The sequence below is a fragment of the Schistocerca gregaria genome, chromosome 6, assembly GCF_023897955.1.
Source record: "Schistocerca gregaria isolate iqSchGreg1 chromosome 6, iqSchGreg1.2, whole genome shotgun sequence".
NCBI lineage: Eukaryota > Metazoa > Arthropoda > Insecta > Orthoptera > Acrididae > Schistocerca > Schistocerca gregaria.
Genome location: NC_064925.1, coordinates 135696289 through 135716221, shown reverse-complemented (window position 1 = coordinate 135716221; position 19933 = coordinate 135696289). Strand labels below are relative to the sequence as shown.

General features: G+C 38.6%; 1 protein-coding gene across 1 annotated transcript in view; it reads left to right on the top strand.

Moving 5' to 3' along the window:
• The window catches only part of LOC126278619 (serine/threonine-protein phosphatase 2A 65 kDa regulatory subunit A alpha isoform-like), a 57531-nt gene extending 39266 nt beyond the window's left edge, over positions 1 to 18265 (top strand). Inside the window, exons 2-6 of the mRNA XM_049978858.1 lie at positions 12597 to 12737; positions 15790 to 16009; positions 16688 to 16848; positions 17140 to 17298; positions 17736 to 18265. Of these exons, the coding sequence (XP_049834815.1) occupies positions 12597 to 12737; positions 15790 to 16009; positions 16688 to 16848; positions 17140 to 17298; positions 17736 to 17816 (762 nt within the window). The 3' untranslated portion in view covers positions 17817 to 18265. The remainder of the gene's footprint in view (positions 1 to 12596; positions 12738 to 15789; positions 16010 to 16687; positions 16849 to 17139; positions 17299 to 17735) is intronic.
• Positions 18266 to 19933: the final 1668 nt, after the last annotated feature.

Sequence of the window (19933 nt, the reverse complement as noted above, 5' to 3'; positions counted from 1 at the left end):
TTTTCTAGGCGCTTTCTGTTGTGTACGACTTCGTTCAGAGTGGTAAGAAGAGGTAGGCTGCAGAGTGGCACGGGAACACAATGAACGTAAGAGCTACTTAGTTTATATTTCTCCAAACGTACAAAGACTGATGCAACAAGAATAATGATCGAGATCGATATCACCAGGAAGAAGCATAAACGAAGGTGGAAGCAGTGTAGTAGTTTCCGGCCGCTATCGGCATCGAACAAAAACTTGCACTTCTGTTACCAATGCTACGACGCCTTTGGTGTGGTATCAACACGAAACACATTTTCGAGGTCCATAGTGAATGTGGCTAAGGAGTTCATAGCCTGCAAGTCTTCCAAACAAGAAACACAAAAAATAAAAAGTGGCAAAGAAAGCAGCAGCATATTTAAATAAGCAAAGCAAATGCAATATTACAATTAATATAAGGCAATATGCAGCAAACAAGAAAAATAAATTAATGGTAAAAATGGCTTATTAGAGTAATACAACGTAAAACTCAGTAGGGCAGCGCCTAACAAATAGCAGCAGCATTTGCAGTAACTTATACCTAAATATAATAAAGCACAAACAAAAAAAATATTACAGTAAAGTCAGCAATGCATATATGGGAATGTCTTTCACATCTTAATGTCTACGTCACATCTTAACACTACGAGTGGAGCACCACAACAACTTATACTACCAAAAAATTACCAAGTCCTATAAAAGAAAAATTACATATGCCATTCCTCTTAACAGTCCTTTCTCCTGCTTGTACTTCTTTCCTTTCCTAGTGCTCCTCTTTTAAGAATGTAGATCATAAAATTATTATTTAACGGATCTGTTGACAGAAAGTGTCTACATTAGCATATGTATTAAGTATCATTTTACAAAATTAATGCGACCGCGCAGCTATATACTACATATCAAATGAAATAAGCAAATATGTACTAAGCAAAGCGTGGAAACATCATTCAATAGCCATGTGGCATTTCATAAGTTAGTAAAAATTCTCTCAACCCTCGTAGGAAGATACTAGTCACTATCAGGTGTGTAGACGTAAGAGTATCTCTCATCACTTCATAAGCATTTCATTAAATAGTATAGGGTACAAGCTCCAAAGTGTGGTAACATGTTTCCAAGTAATAGTGTGTCGTGTTTGTGATACATTCTGCAAAGAAATATCAATAGTGAGGTCAACAGGCTCTCTTTTCTACAGCTATGCGAGCGCTTTGCGGGATTACAGCAAGCTTCAAAGTCGCTGAAATGGCAAGAGGAAAGTTTAAAGTCTACACAACAATATGTACACTCCTGGAAATTGAAATAAGAACACCGTGAATTCATTGTCCCAGGAAGGGGAAACTTTATTGACACATTCCTGGGATCAGATACATCACATGATCACACTTACAGAACCACAGGCACATAGACACAGGCAACAGAGCATGCACAATGTCGGCACTAGTACAGTGTATATCCACCTTTCGCAGCAATGCAGGCTGCTATTCTCCCATGGAGACGATCGTAGAGATGCTGGATGTAGTCCTGTGAAACGGCTTGCCATGCCGTTTCCACCTGGCGCCTCAGTTGGACCAGCGTTCGTGCTGGACGTGCAGACCGCGTGAGACGACGCTTCATCCAGTCCCAAACTTGCTCAATGGGGGACAGATCCGGAGATCTTGATGGCCAGGGTAGTTGACTTACACCTTCTAGAGCACGTTGGGTGGCACGAGATACATGCGGACGTGCATTGTCCTGTTGGAACAGCAAGTTCCCTTGCCGGTCTAGGAATGGTAGAACGATGGGTTCGATGACGGTTTGGATGTACCGTGCACTATTCAGTGTCCCCTCGACGATCACCAGAGGTGTACGGCCAGTGTAGGAGATCGCTCCCCACACCATGATGCCGGGTGTTGGCCCTGTGTGCCTCGGTCGTATGCAGTCCTGATTGTGGCGCTCATCTGCACGGCACCAAACACGCATACGACCATCATTGGCACCAAGGCAGAAGCGACTCTCGTCGCTGAAGACGACACGTCTCCATTCGTCCCTCCATTCACGCCTGTCGCGACACCACTGGAGGCGGGCTGCACGATGTTGGGGCGTGAGCGGAAGACGGCCTAACGGTGTGCGGGACCGTAGCCCAGCTTGATGGAGACGGTTGCGAATGGTCCTCGCCGATACCCCAGGAGCAATAGTGTCCCTAATTTGCTGGGAAGTGGCGGTGCGGTCCCCTACGGCACTGCGTAGGATCCTACGGTCTTGGCGTGCATCCGTGCGTCGCTGCGGTCCGGTCACAGGTCGACGGGCACGTGCACCTTCCGCCGACCACTGGCGACAACATCGATGTACTGTGGAGACCTCATGCCCCACGTGTTGAGCAATTCGGCGGTACGTCCACCCGGCCTCCCGCATGCCCACTATACGCCCTCGCTCAAAGTCCGTCAACTGCACATACGGTTCACGTCCATGCTGTCGCGGCATGCTACCAGTGTTAAAGACTGCGATGGAGCTCCGTATGCCACGGCAAACTGGCTGACACTGACGGCGGCGGTCCACAAATGCTGCGCAGCTAGCGCCATTCGACGGCCAACACTGCGGTTCCTGGTGTGTCCGCTGTGCCGTGCGTGTGATCATTGCTTGTATAGCCCTCTCGCAGTGTTCGGAGCAAGTATGGTGGGTCTGACACACCGGTGTCAATGTGTTCTTTTTTCCATTTCCAGGAGTGTATATTTGAAAGCGGCTAGCGCCCAGCTGGGCGCAGTGTTATGCCAAGGTCACATGTACTGCTTACCAAAATATTTACAACAGTTTCCGCTACAGTGACAGTTTCATACAAATAAAAAATTTCACAGGCTAAAAATTTACGTTGGAAGAGTATAGAAACGAAATCTCATAAATAGCAGTGTCCAAAAATTTCGGTCGGCACTGTGGTACTCACTTTCACATATATACTTACCTTTCATAACTCTTAAAGTACAATTCTTGGTTTCCATAATTTTTTTTACAAACCAGAGTCCCTAATCACAAGTCATTATTCATAGCCTCATTACACATACATGTATTCGTCGTTCCTCAACACTTCATCATAATAAACACGCAACATAATCATATTCCTCGTATGGCATCATCTTACTGATCATAAACATACCTCAACATCATAATACAAATCATCGTCGTAATAACATCATCATAACAGATCAGTCAAATCGCAAAATCGTTGTAGCTTCCATCAATAATCTCAAAACCTTAAAAAAAAAAAATTCTCTCTGCTCGTTTCAATAGTGTCGTCTACCTTAAACGTACCTCAAAAATCATGATCCCATACAAAATACATCTCTCAAAGCTCTCATAATACTGGTTCCGAAAATATATCAACAGTTACCAAAACGCAAGAGTGAAGTAATCAGACTGTGTAATTACCTAGTCAGCGATGTAGTGAAAACAAATTTGACTCTTTCAGTTAGATGATCAGATAGCTGTGTAGTTCTGTTAGAGAAATATGGTACCGATTTGTAAAACTGCATAAGCAAATACCATATTAGCTTCTCTATATCATAGTAGGTCAGAAATATTTCTTAAAATGTTCGAAGTACTAAAATTCGTCACTCAATTACGTGTCCTGTAGCGCTAAGCTATGATTCTTACTGTAAGATAATTTCTGTCATAGCTTAACGGTAAAACTGTGGCAAGTGTCGTAGTTATCGTCGTTCATGAAGGACGTTCTCCAAAAATCAATGTATTTACCTTTGTCATAATCAAAACTTAAGTGCCACGTGAATAGATGTTCTAATTATTACGTACATTGCCGTGACCTTGAAAGTACTGCACTGTAACGAATTGTTGTGTTACGAAAATAACTGCCTCACTGTAGCTATGCCACAACAATCATTACCCAAAAATGTTTTGCTTTCCAGAAAAACGTAGAAAAACTCTCCAGACATAAAACATATAAAGCGCAAATACAATAATGAAAATTGTGTCACTCATAAGTAGCGTCATAGTATAGTCGTAAAGCTTAGAAGCAATACTATAACACCTGTGACATCTCAGAAAGTACTTTAATTAAAAAATGTCTTTACAAGAAAAACAAAATGTTGCAGTAAAACCTCATTAGCAGTGTTTGTTCCAAGAATGTAGACTTTATGGTCGTGACGTAATCGTGCACCTAACAAGCAAAAATGTACACACCACGAGACCGTGTCTTCTGTTCCCTATAAAAGTGAACTCGTAAAAATTATTTTCTTAGTAAATTCCATAAGTTGGTGACTGCATAGTTGACTTCAAAACATCTCTCCATGCGAAATGAAAGCGTAATAGTAACTTCAAGTGAATAGTTTAATGGCAGAGTCTAAGTCAGAAAGCAAATTGTTTTTCAATAATCGCTTTCAGACTAGAAATGTGGTTCAATATTCTTTCTACTTTAATGATCAATTATGAGGAAAGCAGTAAGAATTTGAGAAAGCCAGCATATGACTGTATATCATTACTAGAAATCTTGAATGTTATGAATTTACACGTAGTGATGAAGAGCTTTTAGTGAAATTCGTTGTGTCGCCGATTTGCAAATCTGTCATTCTTATATCGTGTCAGCGGTCCCACCTCAAAGTTCGGTGCACCCCGTCGCCTCCTTTCAAGATCGCCGAACCACCAAGTATTATTGCTTTCTAACCTTTTCATTTTTCTAAATACCTCTTCCCGTGACAGAACGCGAGTATCCTCTGAAATATGTAATTCTTGTATTTTGTGTGCCAACTGATCTTCTACTTCGATCATTTTTCTTTTGTGTTACGTGTTGATTTGTTTCTGACTTTGTTTGAATTTCCTGACTTTTCCGTACTCCCCTGCAAGCTGATGCGAAAGTTCGACTACTCTTTTCAACAATGCGCTGACCTGCTCCGTGTGACTTTATGAAACAAGCTTTAGAGCATCTACCTGTATCGAAATCGTATCCACTGTGTCTCTTAAGCCTTCCTGATATTGCACAAGTTGCGCGACCGCATAGGTAGATGCACCTGAGTCAATTCCAGCCCGAAAGGCGTCGTGATTTTCGTGCACAATGAACTGCATTCCTTTCTTCATGATTCTGTACCGTGTCTTCATGTCGCGAAAAGATAGGCTGAAAATGTTCAGAAATTTGTGTTTTTACATCTTCAGAAGCTTTTTGCTATTTATAATCGATTTCGGGTGTCTCGGCAGTTAAAACTTCACGTGTTTGTTCAAGTGGTTGGTCAGTTGTGTTATTTTTGAAACTGTTGCAGTGCTTGTTTCTGATTTTGTCCATTTCTTGCATTAGCTGTTGTTGTGTTTGTTTATCATTTTGAATTAATTGTTTCATTTTTTTGAATCAATAGCAATAACAATGCTTTACTGTCTGAAACATGTTCCATTGTGTCTTTCGACAGTGCGTTTGCACCGGCAACATTTGTATTTTGAAAAGCAGAGAATGAATGTTGAGCTGATTGAGAAAATGGTGATGACGCAAAACCCGAATCTATGGTGTTTGCAAGGTTTCGTTCTGTTATTCAGCATTCCTGAGATGAAGAGTTACTTATCGATCGATCGACAATAGTGCGAAATTCACTGATTGTTTCCATTTCTACACCATTATTTATTGTCTGGTCCATCTCCCTATGCAAAATTACCTAATTACTGTCTTGAACATTTATCAATTCGGTACAAGGCGGTACTGACAACCTACACCCGTCATCACTGTCATTTCTCAATTTACTTACAGCCTAGTATCAAATTTTTCACACACGATGATTGTCACAATACTTCACACAATAACAAAGAAAAAACACAATTTGAAAAGCAGAAAATCAACAGACACACTAAAATACACTGAAAATAATAAATATCTAATTAACTGCAAAAGTGATTGAACAATATTTAGTTCACATCCACATGCATACCACAACTGCTTTGTTCGCTACAATATGGTACAACAATAAAAAACTATAACTACAAAGGAAATTCTCTGTACAATTAGACCCTAGCAATAAACATTAACTTATTTCTGATCAAGCACTAATCATTCAAACTGTAAGAAAAATCAGAAGATTCCAGTAATGTATCCTGGCAGGGCCCCAGGTGAAACTTCTTAATATATTTAAATGTATTTTTACTTTAACTGCTGAGTGAAACTGAATGCAAGTATAGTTTCATCAGTCGTTATCGTCACAGCATTGACATACTGACTTTTCCCTCACTAACAGAACTCAAACTTTTCCCATACATTAATTACCCACAACATTCAATGGTATTGCGATCTGACAGCGTAAAAATGATAACTTAAAACAATGACCCTGAACAAGTAGAAATCATAACAAGAACCCATATGTTATATCATAAGTCACTTACCTCACAAAAATCTTTATTACACGAACTATTGCAATACAGCAAGCGCCAATACAACCAGCTAATCAAAAGATTCTAACTACTGTAGGCTCTAACTACTAATAGGCATGTGGTTGGCAAAGGAAAGATTATGTTGCAAAGCAAACAATGTATTTTTACCTTAATAATGTGACATATAGTTAAAAAAATATAATCGTCCATGATATTAAGTTCCAAAATTATAAATCATGAACAATGTTACATTCCCATGACAGATACACATCCAGATCCTCAGCTTGCGCTAGTACTTCAGACCTCTAACCTCCATCAGTGTTAACCACTGACTTCCAACCTCCTTCAGTGTTGGCTGTTCACCTCCAACTGCTAGTCCGACCAGCCACAGAGAGCTTTATACTGACTGCCACAGCGAAGTCAGAGAATTAATACAGAGCGCTACATAGCGCTACCAACATACAAACACATAAACAGCCTACTTACAACATATTTTCTTGACGTCTAAATTATATTTAAAGGGCCAAAAACCCTACCATGGTAATGGTATCACGAAATTCAGCATCCGAGGCCAATAAATATTGCTCTTAAACTCCTCTGGCATCAAAAATCAAAGAGTAGGAGCTACAATTATCCGCTACTGCTAGCCAGGTGTTAACTACAGAGCTGCTCAGACCAGACTCCTTACCCGTCACAAAGGATGAGTTGCCACTTGCGCGCCAACACAAATTTTCCACTTCGCCAAGCTAGTTAGGTAGCTGTGGGTTTTCCCTACAACTTTTCATTCAACACTATGTTCCCTAACTATGGACCAAGTTATTTACTGTACATTATATTACAAGTATTCCAGTAGCTTTTGTAATTTGCAAGAATATTTTAAACAACATCCTACAACAGTTCATCTAACTGAAATATGTGTACATAGTCAAAGACTTTCCACAACAGAGACAATATTCTATGTAAGGAACACTACAGATTGACATAGAATTATCGATACAGATATAAAAGAGGTCAAAAACAGGCGTTACACTATTATCCTGTCACTTCTCCTTGTCAGTCTTTTCCACATACTCGTTATCTCTCCGATTCTGCACACAAATTCCTCATTTCTTACCTTATCAGTCCGCTTATTTTCAACATTCATCTGTTGCACCACAGCTCAAATGCATTGATTCTCTCCTGTTCTGGTTTTACCACAGTCCGTGTTCCACTGCCGTACAATGCTATGCTAGAAACGTATATTCTCAGATGTTTCTTCGTCAAATCAAGGTCTATGTTTGATCCCTGCAGACTTCTCTTGACCAGAAATGCCCTTTTTCGTTGCTAGTCTGCATTTGACGTCCTTCTTGGTGCACCCGTAATTGGTTATTGGTTGTATAGAAAAAGAAATCAGTAGTAAAACCAAATACTTGAAAAGCTGTTTCAATGACGATAGCTTCGAAGTTTTCCTGCACCTTCAACAACGACACAGTTACGATTTCAGGAACAAATTTTCTGTTTCACTAACTTGTCTCACAACTTTCTTTACTGTTTGTATTTTTTAATGATTATTTATTTATGTTTTCCATTATTTGTATTTTTTTATAACCCTCATTTCTATTAAACAAGAACTAAAAAGGAATTTCGATTGTTAACTCACTGTCGCGGTAGTAATTGTTTTAGTAGAACTGTATCAGTAATAATACTGCCCACAAACACATATGTAGATTGTGAGCTAATTTTAGTGTTGTGTCTTGAAGAGGCAGCTGTCACTACACTTCAGGACTCACTTTCTTAATTAAAATTTCTTGTGTGTTACTCAAACTTAAATCAGGTAGCTTTCTTGTTACGTGTAATCTCTACAATAAATGATTTTTTTTTAGAAAAAAGATCTTACATAAAACAACAAACACAAAGACTGAATAATATCACATTTCAAGATTGCTGATCAACATGTCGAGCACATGACAGCAGTTAAGGTGTTTCGGATAACGCCAAGTCGTGATATGAAATGCGGTAATAATGTAAGATCACTGATACGCAGGGCGAATGAAAAGCTTAGTTTTATTGGAAGGATTCTGAGAAAACACAATTCATCTCAATAGAATACCGCACACGAGCAGCTACCAAGATCATTTCTAGAATATCGTTCAAGTATTTTGAATTCTTATCAAGTAGGCTTGGCAACAAACAGTGAAGTGGTGTTAGAATCATTACAGGTAGGCGTAGCCCGTAAGAAAGTACAACAGAAATTCCAAGGGAACTTAAACGGGGATCCCTTGAAGAAAGACGCCGTAGATCTCACGAAAGCATGTTGGGTAAATTTCGAAAACCTGTATTCGAAGAAGAACGTGCGTCCATTACGTTACTAAAAAAAGCGCTCACGTAAGACTCACGAGAGTAAGGAACGAAATATTACGGGGCGTGCCGTCGTTTTCCCCCGGGTCAATATGAAAATAACATAGGAAAGAAAGTCGATAATGTTGGTACTATCTACCACAAAACAGGTTGGGGCGGTGCTTAAGAAATTCTATACAACACATAAGATATAATTCCATTGCGGTACAAAAGATCAGCGTTGTGTGAAAGAGGAGATATGCTTCTCCTCTCCATCCGTACCACATTTAGCACGTACACCTTGCCAGTTGTTCAAGTAGGAGATGCTGAAGGCTTTTGGTTTGATCTACATCCATATAAGAACATCTGTTTTCACAGACAGCCCACGTAAGCTATACTACGAGTGTTGGCTATGGACGAAGTACAGAGAATGGTGGCAAATTATATATTTCACTGTCGTTCTTAACCACAGCAGCAGTCAGTTATGTTAGATTTGCAGCAAAGCTGTCATCTCTTTCGATGGAAGGTTCCCTATCCTCCACTTAGATTCGCGGCAGAGCGAAGTCTTCAACAATGAGAGATGATGGCAGGCGAGGTGTATCGTTGCCTGGCGACAGTCTGAGGCAAATACTGAACGGATCGTGAGCTTACTGACGAATCCTGTTTGCGTTGCCAGTGAAGGCTCTTATTATCTGTCGAGGTAAGCACTGAATGTCTTTCATTTCTTTGCCTGGATCTGCCGTCGGTAATTTTTGAGACTCTGATTTACGAAATAGTGCTGAAGAGTTACAGCCTGCGCCGAGATACGTGGCATACGATTGTAATTTTGCGAGATACAGCTTGATTTCGCATATTTGTAGTTCTAGAGCCAGGAGTAAGTTATTAAAATTAAAACTGGAAAGAAACATACGTTACATTTAAAACAACGTGTAATTCTAATATCTTATGACCCTCCACTAAAGTGTGGAATAGTTTCAGGGTCTCGCTGGAGTCTAGTATCAGCGATCTGAATATTACATTTTCAGGTTAGGTCTATTTAGTATGTATAAGCCAAGAGGGAGGCAATTGTAACCACTACCTCACTAGTTACTGCTAACCCATTATCGGTAATTTATGAATTTAACATCTTGTTGTCAGATATACTGCGTTCTTCATGACACTGAAAAAAATCTGATTTACCCAAATGTAGTTGTTACGTGGGGAATTCAGTTTAGTGTTTTCCATGTTCTCTGATGATTGTGTTATCTACATTGAACATCTCGTTAGGATGAAGTTAAGATGGAATTCCGTAGCTCAGCATGAGTTAGTGGGAGTGGCAACTGTCATAACTTTCATATGGCGGATTTATTGAACACGGAGCATATCTGAAAGTTAGAAAGATTACATTGCAAATTCACGCTCGAATTTTATGTCCTCCAATTCATGTTCATCCATCCGCCTCTTTTTGTTCATGCCTGACCTTTAATTTCTAATTTTCTCACAGTTTGTATTAGGGGGATTGCAGTATCAGAGACACTGCTCAGTATTAATTTAAATTTAAATAATTAATTTTAAATTACAGACAGTCTCTGTCCTGTTAATATTTTACTCTTTTATTTCATTGTAAAATGACACACAACAAGATAAAAGTAAGACACAAGTTCTGTTTTGTGATAATGTTACCGACGCTGCGGCAGTTACGATACCATGTAACGTGTGTCACAGGACCACAGCGAACGCCCTGCTTCTTGATAATAACAGTTAAAAATTTTATGTGAATGCTGTGTTACTTTACAGGTAAATCTTGCAGAGGAAATGATTGGTGGAACGTTGTATGCGATTTCTTACAAACAGAGAGAACTGAATCAATTGATGAAGTAATACCATATTAACATCGTTCAACAGAGTTCTCAAGTTTGAATGTGTAGTTTAAGGAAACTTTTGGTACATTACTTTGATCCCATAATATCATCAAGAATATGTGCTTTCGCTGAAGATTTCAGGTATGCTCGCTGGAATAAGGGATGTATTTAAATTGCAGAAATGTTTTAGTGCCTACTTTAAGTGGATGATATTTCTTCTGGCTTGTTTGAAGCAGCTCAGTACTAATTTCTCTCCTATAACAACCCCCTGATGTAGGCGTAGCAGTTGCATACAACGTCCTCAAATATTTAATATATATTTTCCCATATCTCTGCCCCCCACGGATTTCAGCGCCTACAGCACCGCCAAGTAGCATGGAAGTGATTCTTAGATGCGCAGCACATTTCCTATCATCGTGCAGATGAATTCTGCTGCTTTGGAATAAACGTAACACCTGTTGGATAAAGCAAAAATGGCATTAGGGACTACGTAACGACTTACGTTGTCTAGTATGTCTACAGCCTTTTCGCAATCCAGAGCCACTATTCTGCATGCCTATTGCTTGTTTACTTCAGAACGGCGTGTAACTGTATCGAACGTTTCTCGAAAATAGAGATTCGCAGCGACAATCTAGGCCTTGTTAGCTACAGCCTTCTGGAGTTTCTAAATGATGGGAACAACATGGTGTTTCGTACAAGCCAGTTTTCAAAAGGCCAATTGTTCCCTGTAGAGATTCTACTATAAAGGGTTGGATTTGGTTGGGCTGATTTGGTGGAAGAGACCAAGCAGCGAGATAATCGGTCTCATCGGGTTAGGGAAGGATGAGGACGGAAGTCGGCCGCGTCCTTTCATAGGAACCATGCCGGCATTTTAGGGAAATCACGGATAATTTACATCAGGATGGCCGGACGCGGGATTGAACCGCCGTCCACCCGAAAGCGAGTGTTGTGTGCTAACCACTATCCACCTCTCTCGGTCTGCCAGTCCACATACGCATGATAAAACATGTTTTGCAAAGCAACAACAATTTTCGTGTTTCAAATGTGTATGTATACCTTCAAAGCCATCCCTTTTCTCTTATTTAAAAAAAAAAAAAAAAAAAAAAAAAAAAAAAAAAAAAAAAAAAAAAAAAAAACAGGTACGATCTGCGTCGCTATCAATCGTGCTCGATGCTTTCATAATTCACCGACCAATAGTAAACAGTTTCTTGAAGAAAGACTAGGCGTTCATAATCAGTACAGCAATTTTCCCAGTCAGGTGTGATAACCTTAAACTTTTCGATCATTTTCACTTGGTTGTCATTCCATTACCACTCACTCCTATTAAACTTTTTTGTCTCTATGAGACGATCTGATTGTACAGATGTTTTGTGACGTTCTTTTGTGAGCCTGTAACTGAAATTAAAACTTAGCTTTCAACTTTAACTATGATTACTTTCAGAGCACTAACTGTCTCCTCGGAGTGAGTCCTAAGTGTATCTGAAGAGACGATGCTAGTGTGGCTTATAGAACTCCTTTGTACTTTTGTTTGCCACAGATAAAACATGTTGCTTTTATCCTGACCTGTACATATTGTCCACTTATTCTTCACTTCACGATTGACAAATACGCTATTGATACGCAAGGACGGAAGAAACAGACACACGTACACACACAGGCTCTCTGCCCCCCCCCCTCTCTCTCTCACACACACACAAACACACACACACACCCACACCCACAGATATGTGCATGAAAACAAAACCTCGCATTATAAGGAATATGCTAACACGAGGACAGACCCACGGGACACATTCTGTGCTCGTGGTTATTTTCCGTACAACCACTGCAGTGTTTACGGTATTTAACAGTAACATTTTATTCTTTCGATAATTGCTAATATTTATTATAATATTGTTTAAACAACTCTGAAATTACGCTTACGTGTCAGTGATTGCCGTGCCTGGGCATATTTTGTGGCTTTCTGGTTACTCCGAAGTGTTGTGTTATATCAACTGATTGTGTAGAGCAGACAGGAGGAATCGGGCTTTGGAAACTGTTAGGGAATTATGTTTCACACAGCAATGGGCAGCATGTGACACAGACTCTTCTGTGTCACAGATGTGGGCGCGTCTGAGGAATCGTTTGTTCTCCTGTGAACAAACCTGTTGCCTTTGGGCGTTCTGTAGGCGAAGGCGTAGAGACGAGGACGCTGATGAAGAACTGATGTGGGTCCAGGAAGTGAGCGACGGCGAATCGGAGGTAAGCTAGTATTGTTACCAGACAATGATCTCCTATCACTAGCATATAAGGGCACGTACTAAGTAGTCACCGACAGACATTATTCTCTGCATCAGGCTGATGTTTTCTGAACGTTACAGGAACTCTCACAATTATCGAAGTGAAATTCACTGATTCTAGCTCTCCTTTTAACCTGTTTCACACCTAATGAGATGAGTTTAGGTAAAATACCGACTGTCTGCACAACCCTAAACGCTAGAACCCTTAATTTAAGGAAGGTCACTGCAGTAACAAAACTGTTTCTTTTTCATTTGTTTAATATTGACAGGGGAGCAGAAAGAAGACAAAGTATTAGTTACCTGGACGTAAATATCACAACAATCGTAATCAAGATTTATAGGAATGGTACAATGACCAACATCACAATACCATCAAACGCATGCCACCTAAACGTACATAAACAAGTATAAAGGATGTCAGTGCTATCTGAATCAAGAAAACATGGAACAGCAAATTGCTTCAGTGGTTGACTAATTACTGAGTATAATAAAGAAAGATCTAGAAACAAGAAACACTACAGAAAAAAGATAACATCAAATTTGTATCAAACAGACTCTAGATTAAAAAGACTCCAAAATCTTTAAAATAAAAAATTCAGAAATTAGATTGCGTACATCTATACCACAGAGTCCATTCATAACACATATTTAGATTATTGAAAATATAACGTAACTTGAAAGGAATGCTACATGTTCTGCCGAAGATAAACAGGCTAAGAATTTCCCACCACGTTTACAGAGCGCATAGTAGCCTATACACACAACAGACAAACCACATCATCAATAGGTCAACACATACACAGTACAGGTCACCAATTCGTCAACGAAGATCAAAAGGACATTTGGCTCCACCGACTAATTGAAAGTCGTAAAATGGATCTGACTGAAGAAGCGGAGATATGTTCACATCATAAAAATTAAGAACACAAAACATTCAATAAAAAACTGGAAAGTGATTCAGTGAATTCCTTCAGGTGCTTAATTAGGATCCTTAAAGACGCAAGTCATATAGTGCTACGTAAGAACTACTAACGTTGTAAACAATGTATAATCAAATAGTTATTGAGATTACAGACGAAAAATACCCTGTCCACGAAAGAGTAATATACATACCCCGTGAACGATCTATAGCGTAATCTCTGCTCGCTACATGTAAAAATATCTTTGCTACTGTTTGTTATTGTATGTTTGCTGTGCCGTGTAAGTTGTGTGACTGATATTTAATATGTGTGAGCTTCTGCATAGACGAAACAGAAGAAAGCCGTAAGGAAAAGCTTCTTCCAGATTCAACATAACCTATATGTAAACATCGAGCGTTAATTAGAAAACTTCTCGTGTCTGCCTATTACGGTAAAGGCAACAGAGAAGTGTAGCACCACACACTTCAAAAATATCACTTACAAGTACTATAACACACGATAAAATGCGCTTGAGAACGGGAGTCATTACCAGAAAAGGATTGTGCAAGAAATAATTGATAGAGAAACACAAATGGTAACAAAACAAGGCATTTTATAAAATCATCCAGCTCTTCTTTCAAACGTGGTAAGCATTCCACACCAACAAACCGTGCTCAAGATCTAATTGTTCGCAGGTGACTTCATTCGTGCGTTAATTTCTGTTTATTAGGAGTCCTTTAAGCAATACGAGTCTAGCATATGTCTTCACCAAGAATATAGTTATGTTGCCGTCTCATGTTGATTCACTCTGGACAGAAACTTCTAGATAATTGATTGTTGTGACTGCTCCAACTGCAGCTTAGGCTGCTGAACCTATGCAAGACATTCGTTTGTAATGCCATAATACGTTCACAGTTTACAAGTTACAGTAATCGCTGGTACCATATTTATCGAACCAGAAAAGTGTTTGATTTTCTAATTTAATTTTCTCAACCACACCTGAATATCAAGTCACAGTCCATTCTGTTCAGTTGCTCTTCTAAGTACTTTGAGATCACTGAAATAATATCATCAAGAAATCTCAAAGTTTTTGTTTTCTAGACTCCATTCATTCTTTTCAAATTACCTTCTAAGCCACTTTCCGTGTGTTGCAATGGCAGTGGCAAACATTAAACAGTTTTTCTTTCCGTTTCTGGAACTTAACTTCCTGTCAGAATTGATCCTTCGTTTCCTTAACTACTGTCTCAAAGTAGTTATTGAATAACATCAAGGAAAGGCTAAAAGCTGTTTTATTTTTTACTACTTCTGTTTTGTATTCGCCAATATAATTGCAGTTTTTTGTACACGACGCAGATAGGCTTCCACATACAGTTTTTAATAGTTCAGAACTATTTGAAATTTCAAATACTGTACAGTAATCACAACAATCGAAGTCTTTTTAGAAATCTGCAGTGTGGGTTGTCATCAGTCTATTTTCTAACATTAGTAGTAGAGACAGTATTGTTTATCGTGTTCCTAGTTAACATCTCCAGTTCGACTTCTATCAGAAGTACCATTCTCCAGTAGACAATTTTACGAGGTGTATGCCTCACTATGTATTAAATTGCTGAGGCTAATGAAAGATTTGTTGTGCAAAACTGTGGACTTATTTTGTACCTGAATTGGAAATTGCGATAGATTGACTGTAATTACTGAGTTGCTAAGGATCTCAACTATTTATTCCCAAATATGCTGTATGACTGATGCTGTTTGCGTACATAAATTGTATTCAAGTAGTTGTTACTTCTTTTAGGACAAAAATTTACAAACTAACGATAAAGAAATCAGAAAATGAGTAACGACATTCAGAACTCTTTGCAAACATTTAGTAGCTACATTCAAATAAGTTACCATGCCTTCGGTGACAAAGTGCGTCGTGCCAGTGATAACTGTATCAGAGAGTTCCTGGTTTCAAGAAACATGTGTTCTGTAACCCACATGATAGTTTTAATAGCCATTTACCTTCACATGCAGTGATACTTTTTTCTGAGCTTTTAATTGAAATGTTTTAATAGAGTATTCACATTTTATAGTTTTTCTGAGTTCGTTCCTATATTTGTTGTATTTCCTCTTCAGACTGCTCTGGAGTACACCCCAACAACTGAGGAAACAGGTGTGAGTGACACAGCGCAGTGCTGGAAGAGGGAGACAACGCCAACAATATTTCGTCAATACTTCGAAGATCGATTCGTCTCTCTCTTGAGTATATTGACAGCAGAAGAGTCCATTAAGTCTAGAATTTTAGCACGCACGCTCCTGTGTAAGTGCTATTCGGGACTTTCGCAGGCTGGAAAAGGTAATTCGTCCAGTCCAACTAACTGTACTCTTCTGGCTTATCGAGAATGCAGTAGGAAATGTTTGTCTTATACATCTCGAAATTTTTTTTATTACTGTATAGAAATGTTGTTTGTTTTTCCAAAAAGGCCTCACCAGCTTGTGATGATTTGACTCAGGGAATGTACGTTTGATGTCGAGTAGGGTTAGAGGCTTTTTGCAAAAATATAGAATATGTCTCTTCTTCTAGTTGTGATACTACTTTATACATTAGTATCAACATGTGGGGTACTACATTCAACTGAGAGCAATCGACGATGCCGGGTTACATTTTCTCAAATTACAGCACAAGCATTTAATAAAGAACGTGCTGTCAGGTCAAGGATTATTTCACATCACATGATACTTTTATGAGTCGTTAGTTGTACTCTTCGCATACCAATGTCAGACTTGCCAGACCTGTAGAGTGCGCCCATACAACGAGCTGATTGGCTAACTTCAACACTCAATAACTCGGAAAAGTCGTTATGTATCGAATTTTTTTCTTAGAAGTTATTTTCTAGCACATATGGCCCTGCAACACACTTACAAGCTTTTCAGACTGTTTTTGACCTCCCTGTATATTAACTTATTACAAATGTGATTCGTATTGTCGGTATGTGATTAAACAATTTAATTTACTCGTTTCTTTTCTTTGCAGCCTTCATGCGCCAAATATATTATCGTCTGTGTATTGATAAAAGTATTGCTGTGAGGGAAAATGCAGCCAGAAAACTGGATGAGTTTGCAAAAGTGGTGGATTTAAGCCACTTTGAAGTCGATATTATACCCCTATTTCATATGCTACAGAAGGACGAAGAGGTATGCCGACTTTTTATGTCTATTTAGAATAGACTGCTTTTGTTTAGAAACACTGAGTATTTATTTTAGCTCAGTTAAGATTAAATCATGTTCAGTATTGATTAGAGATAATAGAATTTGACCCATTGTGATAAAACTATTTCTTTCGCCTGTCTTTATGATTCTTAATTATTAACCTCGTAATACTCTGCTATTTCAATATTCTTATCAATAATGCACTAGATGTTGTTACAACTTAGAGATGGTATCTTGATCTGAGGTGTTTATCAACCCTTATGTTTGCATCATTAGGTAATAATACGTCTGGGAGCTGCTGAATCGTTAGTGAATATTTTGATGTACCAGCGCGTTTCTGACGAGCTCTACAAGGGACTGTTTTCAGAGTTGCAGCAGTATATTAATGATCCGTCTTCGAGTGTACGTTACCTGATCGTCATCAAAATTGTCGAGGTATGTATGTCAAGAAAATATGTTACAGTGTTGGATTTATCCATACTGTCTCTAAATATTAGATTGTAATTCGAAATTCGTTGTAAAATCATAGGTGATGTGCTGAAATATTTAATGCAGTATGCTTATTGACTAGAAACTCCCAACACTTCTATTCTACTACAAGAAACCTGTTTCTCAGTATTTTATACCGGAAGTCTAATAATTACACAGAAACTAGGAATTGGTAGACACAATTTGTTTAGTAGGCGTTCTCTAATAGATGAGGGTGAAAGACACTATGAGTTTAAAAACATTTTCCTTATGTATATATCATAATTTAGCATACATTTCGTAACTTACCATCTTACTGTACATGAATGTTTTGGGATGGAGATTAATATGTAATTGAAGTACTGAAATTGATATAACTTATATGATTTTTTCCTCTTTTATAGGTTTTAAGAGGTCTACAGGAAAGCACGTTGAAATCAGATCTTCTCCAAATACTTGATGGTTTACTCAAGACTCTGACATAGGAAGATGAACAGGAGCAACACATCAGTCTCAGTTTTTTTAAGTGTGATCGTCTCAAAATTACTGAAGATTATATGAAGGGCTCTGAAAATTAAGAACGGGTATCTGCAGGCCATCAGTTACACGCCTTTTAAGTGTTATTATTCTCAAAATTCTTCAAGATTTCTTGTAGAACTCTTGCGTTATAAGGAGGGACAGTTGAAAAACATCATATGCAAGTGTTTTAAGTGTGGTGTACCCAAATACTAGAGTTGCTGAAGGACTGTGGGCATAACAGCTGGGCAGGTGCAGCATATCAACTGCAAGGCTCCTGCAGTGATCATGAAACGGAAGACATACTCATGCTATATGTAGTGGTACTTTTGGTTGACTCAGACTAAAATATTAGTGTGACGAATGTGCCTGGTCTTCTAAATCTGAAGCAATAAAGTACAGTGTTTTGTTTGTTTCATTTTGTATTATTTTCTTAGTTTTATTTTCATGATAAATTGATTTCACACCAGTTTTGTACAGAGCTGGAGGTAAACACAAAATATCAGGAAAATAAGCTAAAAGTACAAGCTGATGTACTATACATCAATGCATACAGATAATGCATCATGAATTCCATCTACATGTTTGTATGTCTCAATACTCTGTCCTCTCTCCCTCAGTACCAGTTAATCGCACTTACAATCATATATAGCCATTACAGCCCCCTCAATCACACACACACACACACACACACACACACACACACACACACACACACACACACACACACACACACACACACACACACACACACATATATATATATATATATATATATATATATATATATATATATATATATATATATATATATATATCACATACTATGTGTGAAGAGTTTTCTTATGGAATCGATGTTTCTTGCGCTACTAGTACTGCAAAAAATAAGAAAATAAAACCAGTGCGTGCATTGGGATGGGTGAATGGGGGGGAGGGGGGGAGCAATTTCAGTTGATCCAAAATGATTACAACTACCTCTTTCCGTGTAAAGATATGTGTTACAACTCATGTTTTCTGGTTTACTTTCCTGTATCATATATCCAAACATTATTGTATAGCGTAATGAAGTCGATGCATGTTTTTCACGATTCCTGTCTTTTATAACTGCTAATTTCCCGTGTTGTAATGGAGAAAGGGGTGCAGCTAGATGCGTCTTCTTTGTAATTCAATGATTTGTAGCAAATGGGAAACAATATAAGCAAATACCTTATGGTAATTCTGAATTCTGCACATAGACACACTAAACCTCTAAGAGGTGAATGTGGATTCACAAGGCCCGTAAAGAATTATAAAAACGGCATGGAAGTGTGCATGACTAACAAAAGCTTTTGTTCCGTTAGTGTCAAGTTTTTATTATATTTTATTAGAATGAAAGAACTAAATGTCTACCTTGAAGATGCCAGGGTATCAAAGAAGGAACCTGACCGACTATAGTTTGGTAAAACAAAGATTCTGGAATGTTTGAAGAGTAAAATAAAGGTTCGGTAATCCGGTTGAACACTGCGAGAGTTAATGAGGTGTTGACGTTGATAATCACAAACTAGTGATCTTGCAGAGGTAAAGGAGAATGCGATAGAATCGACAGGACTTTAAAAATTTGAAGGTGCTAAAATAACAGGCAAATTACACACCTACCGCGACATAAGGTGAACTTTAATTGAGGCTGGAATAATTTTACTCAAAATTCTCACTGTAGTGGGCCACAGAAAAATTCCCTGCTTTAACAGGACGATTTACCCGATTAAACTCCAGCATCTTTATTTTTATCTGTAGATCTGCATGTTATCAAGCAGACATCAGTGTCTAGAAACGTGATTTCCATCAGACCCAGACAGTATTAATTGAAAAATATTGCAAACAGCCGAGAAATTATCGGAGTGAATATCTCTGTGGCGTTCTGACGCTTAACTGAAAAGTAATTAACGAAAGGACACTAATTACGTCCAATCGTTCATGTCCGAACTGCCCGCCGGCAATCTCGTGTATTTCTCAGGTAACATTCGAAGAAACCAGCATAAATGATTAAAAGACAAGGTAATTGCTTGACTTAACAACGGAGCCGATACAACACAGTTTAAATATCCTT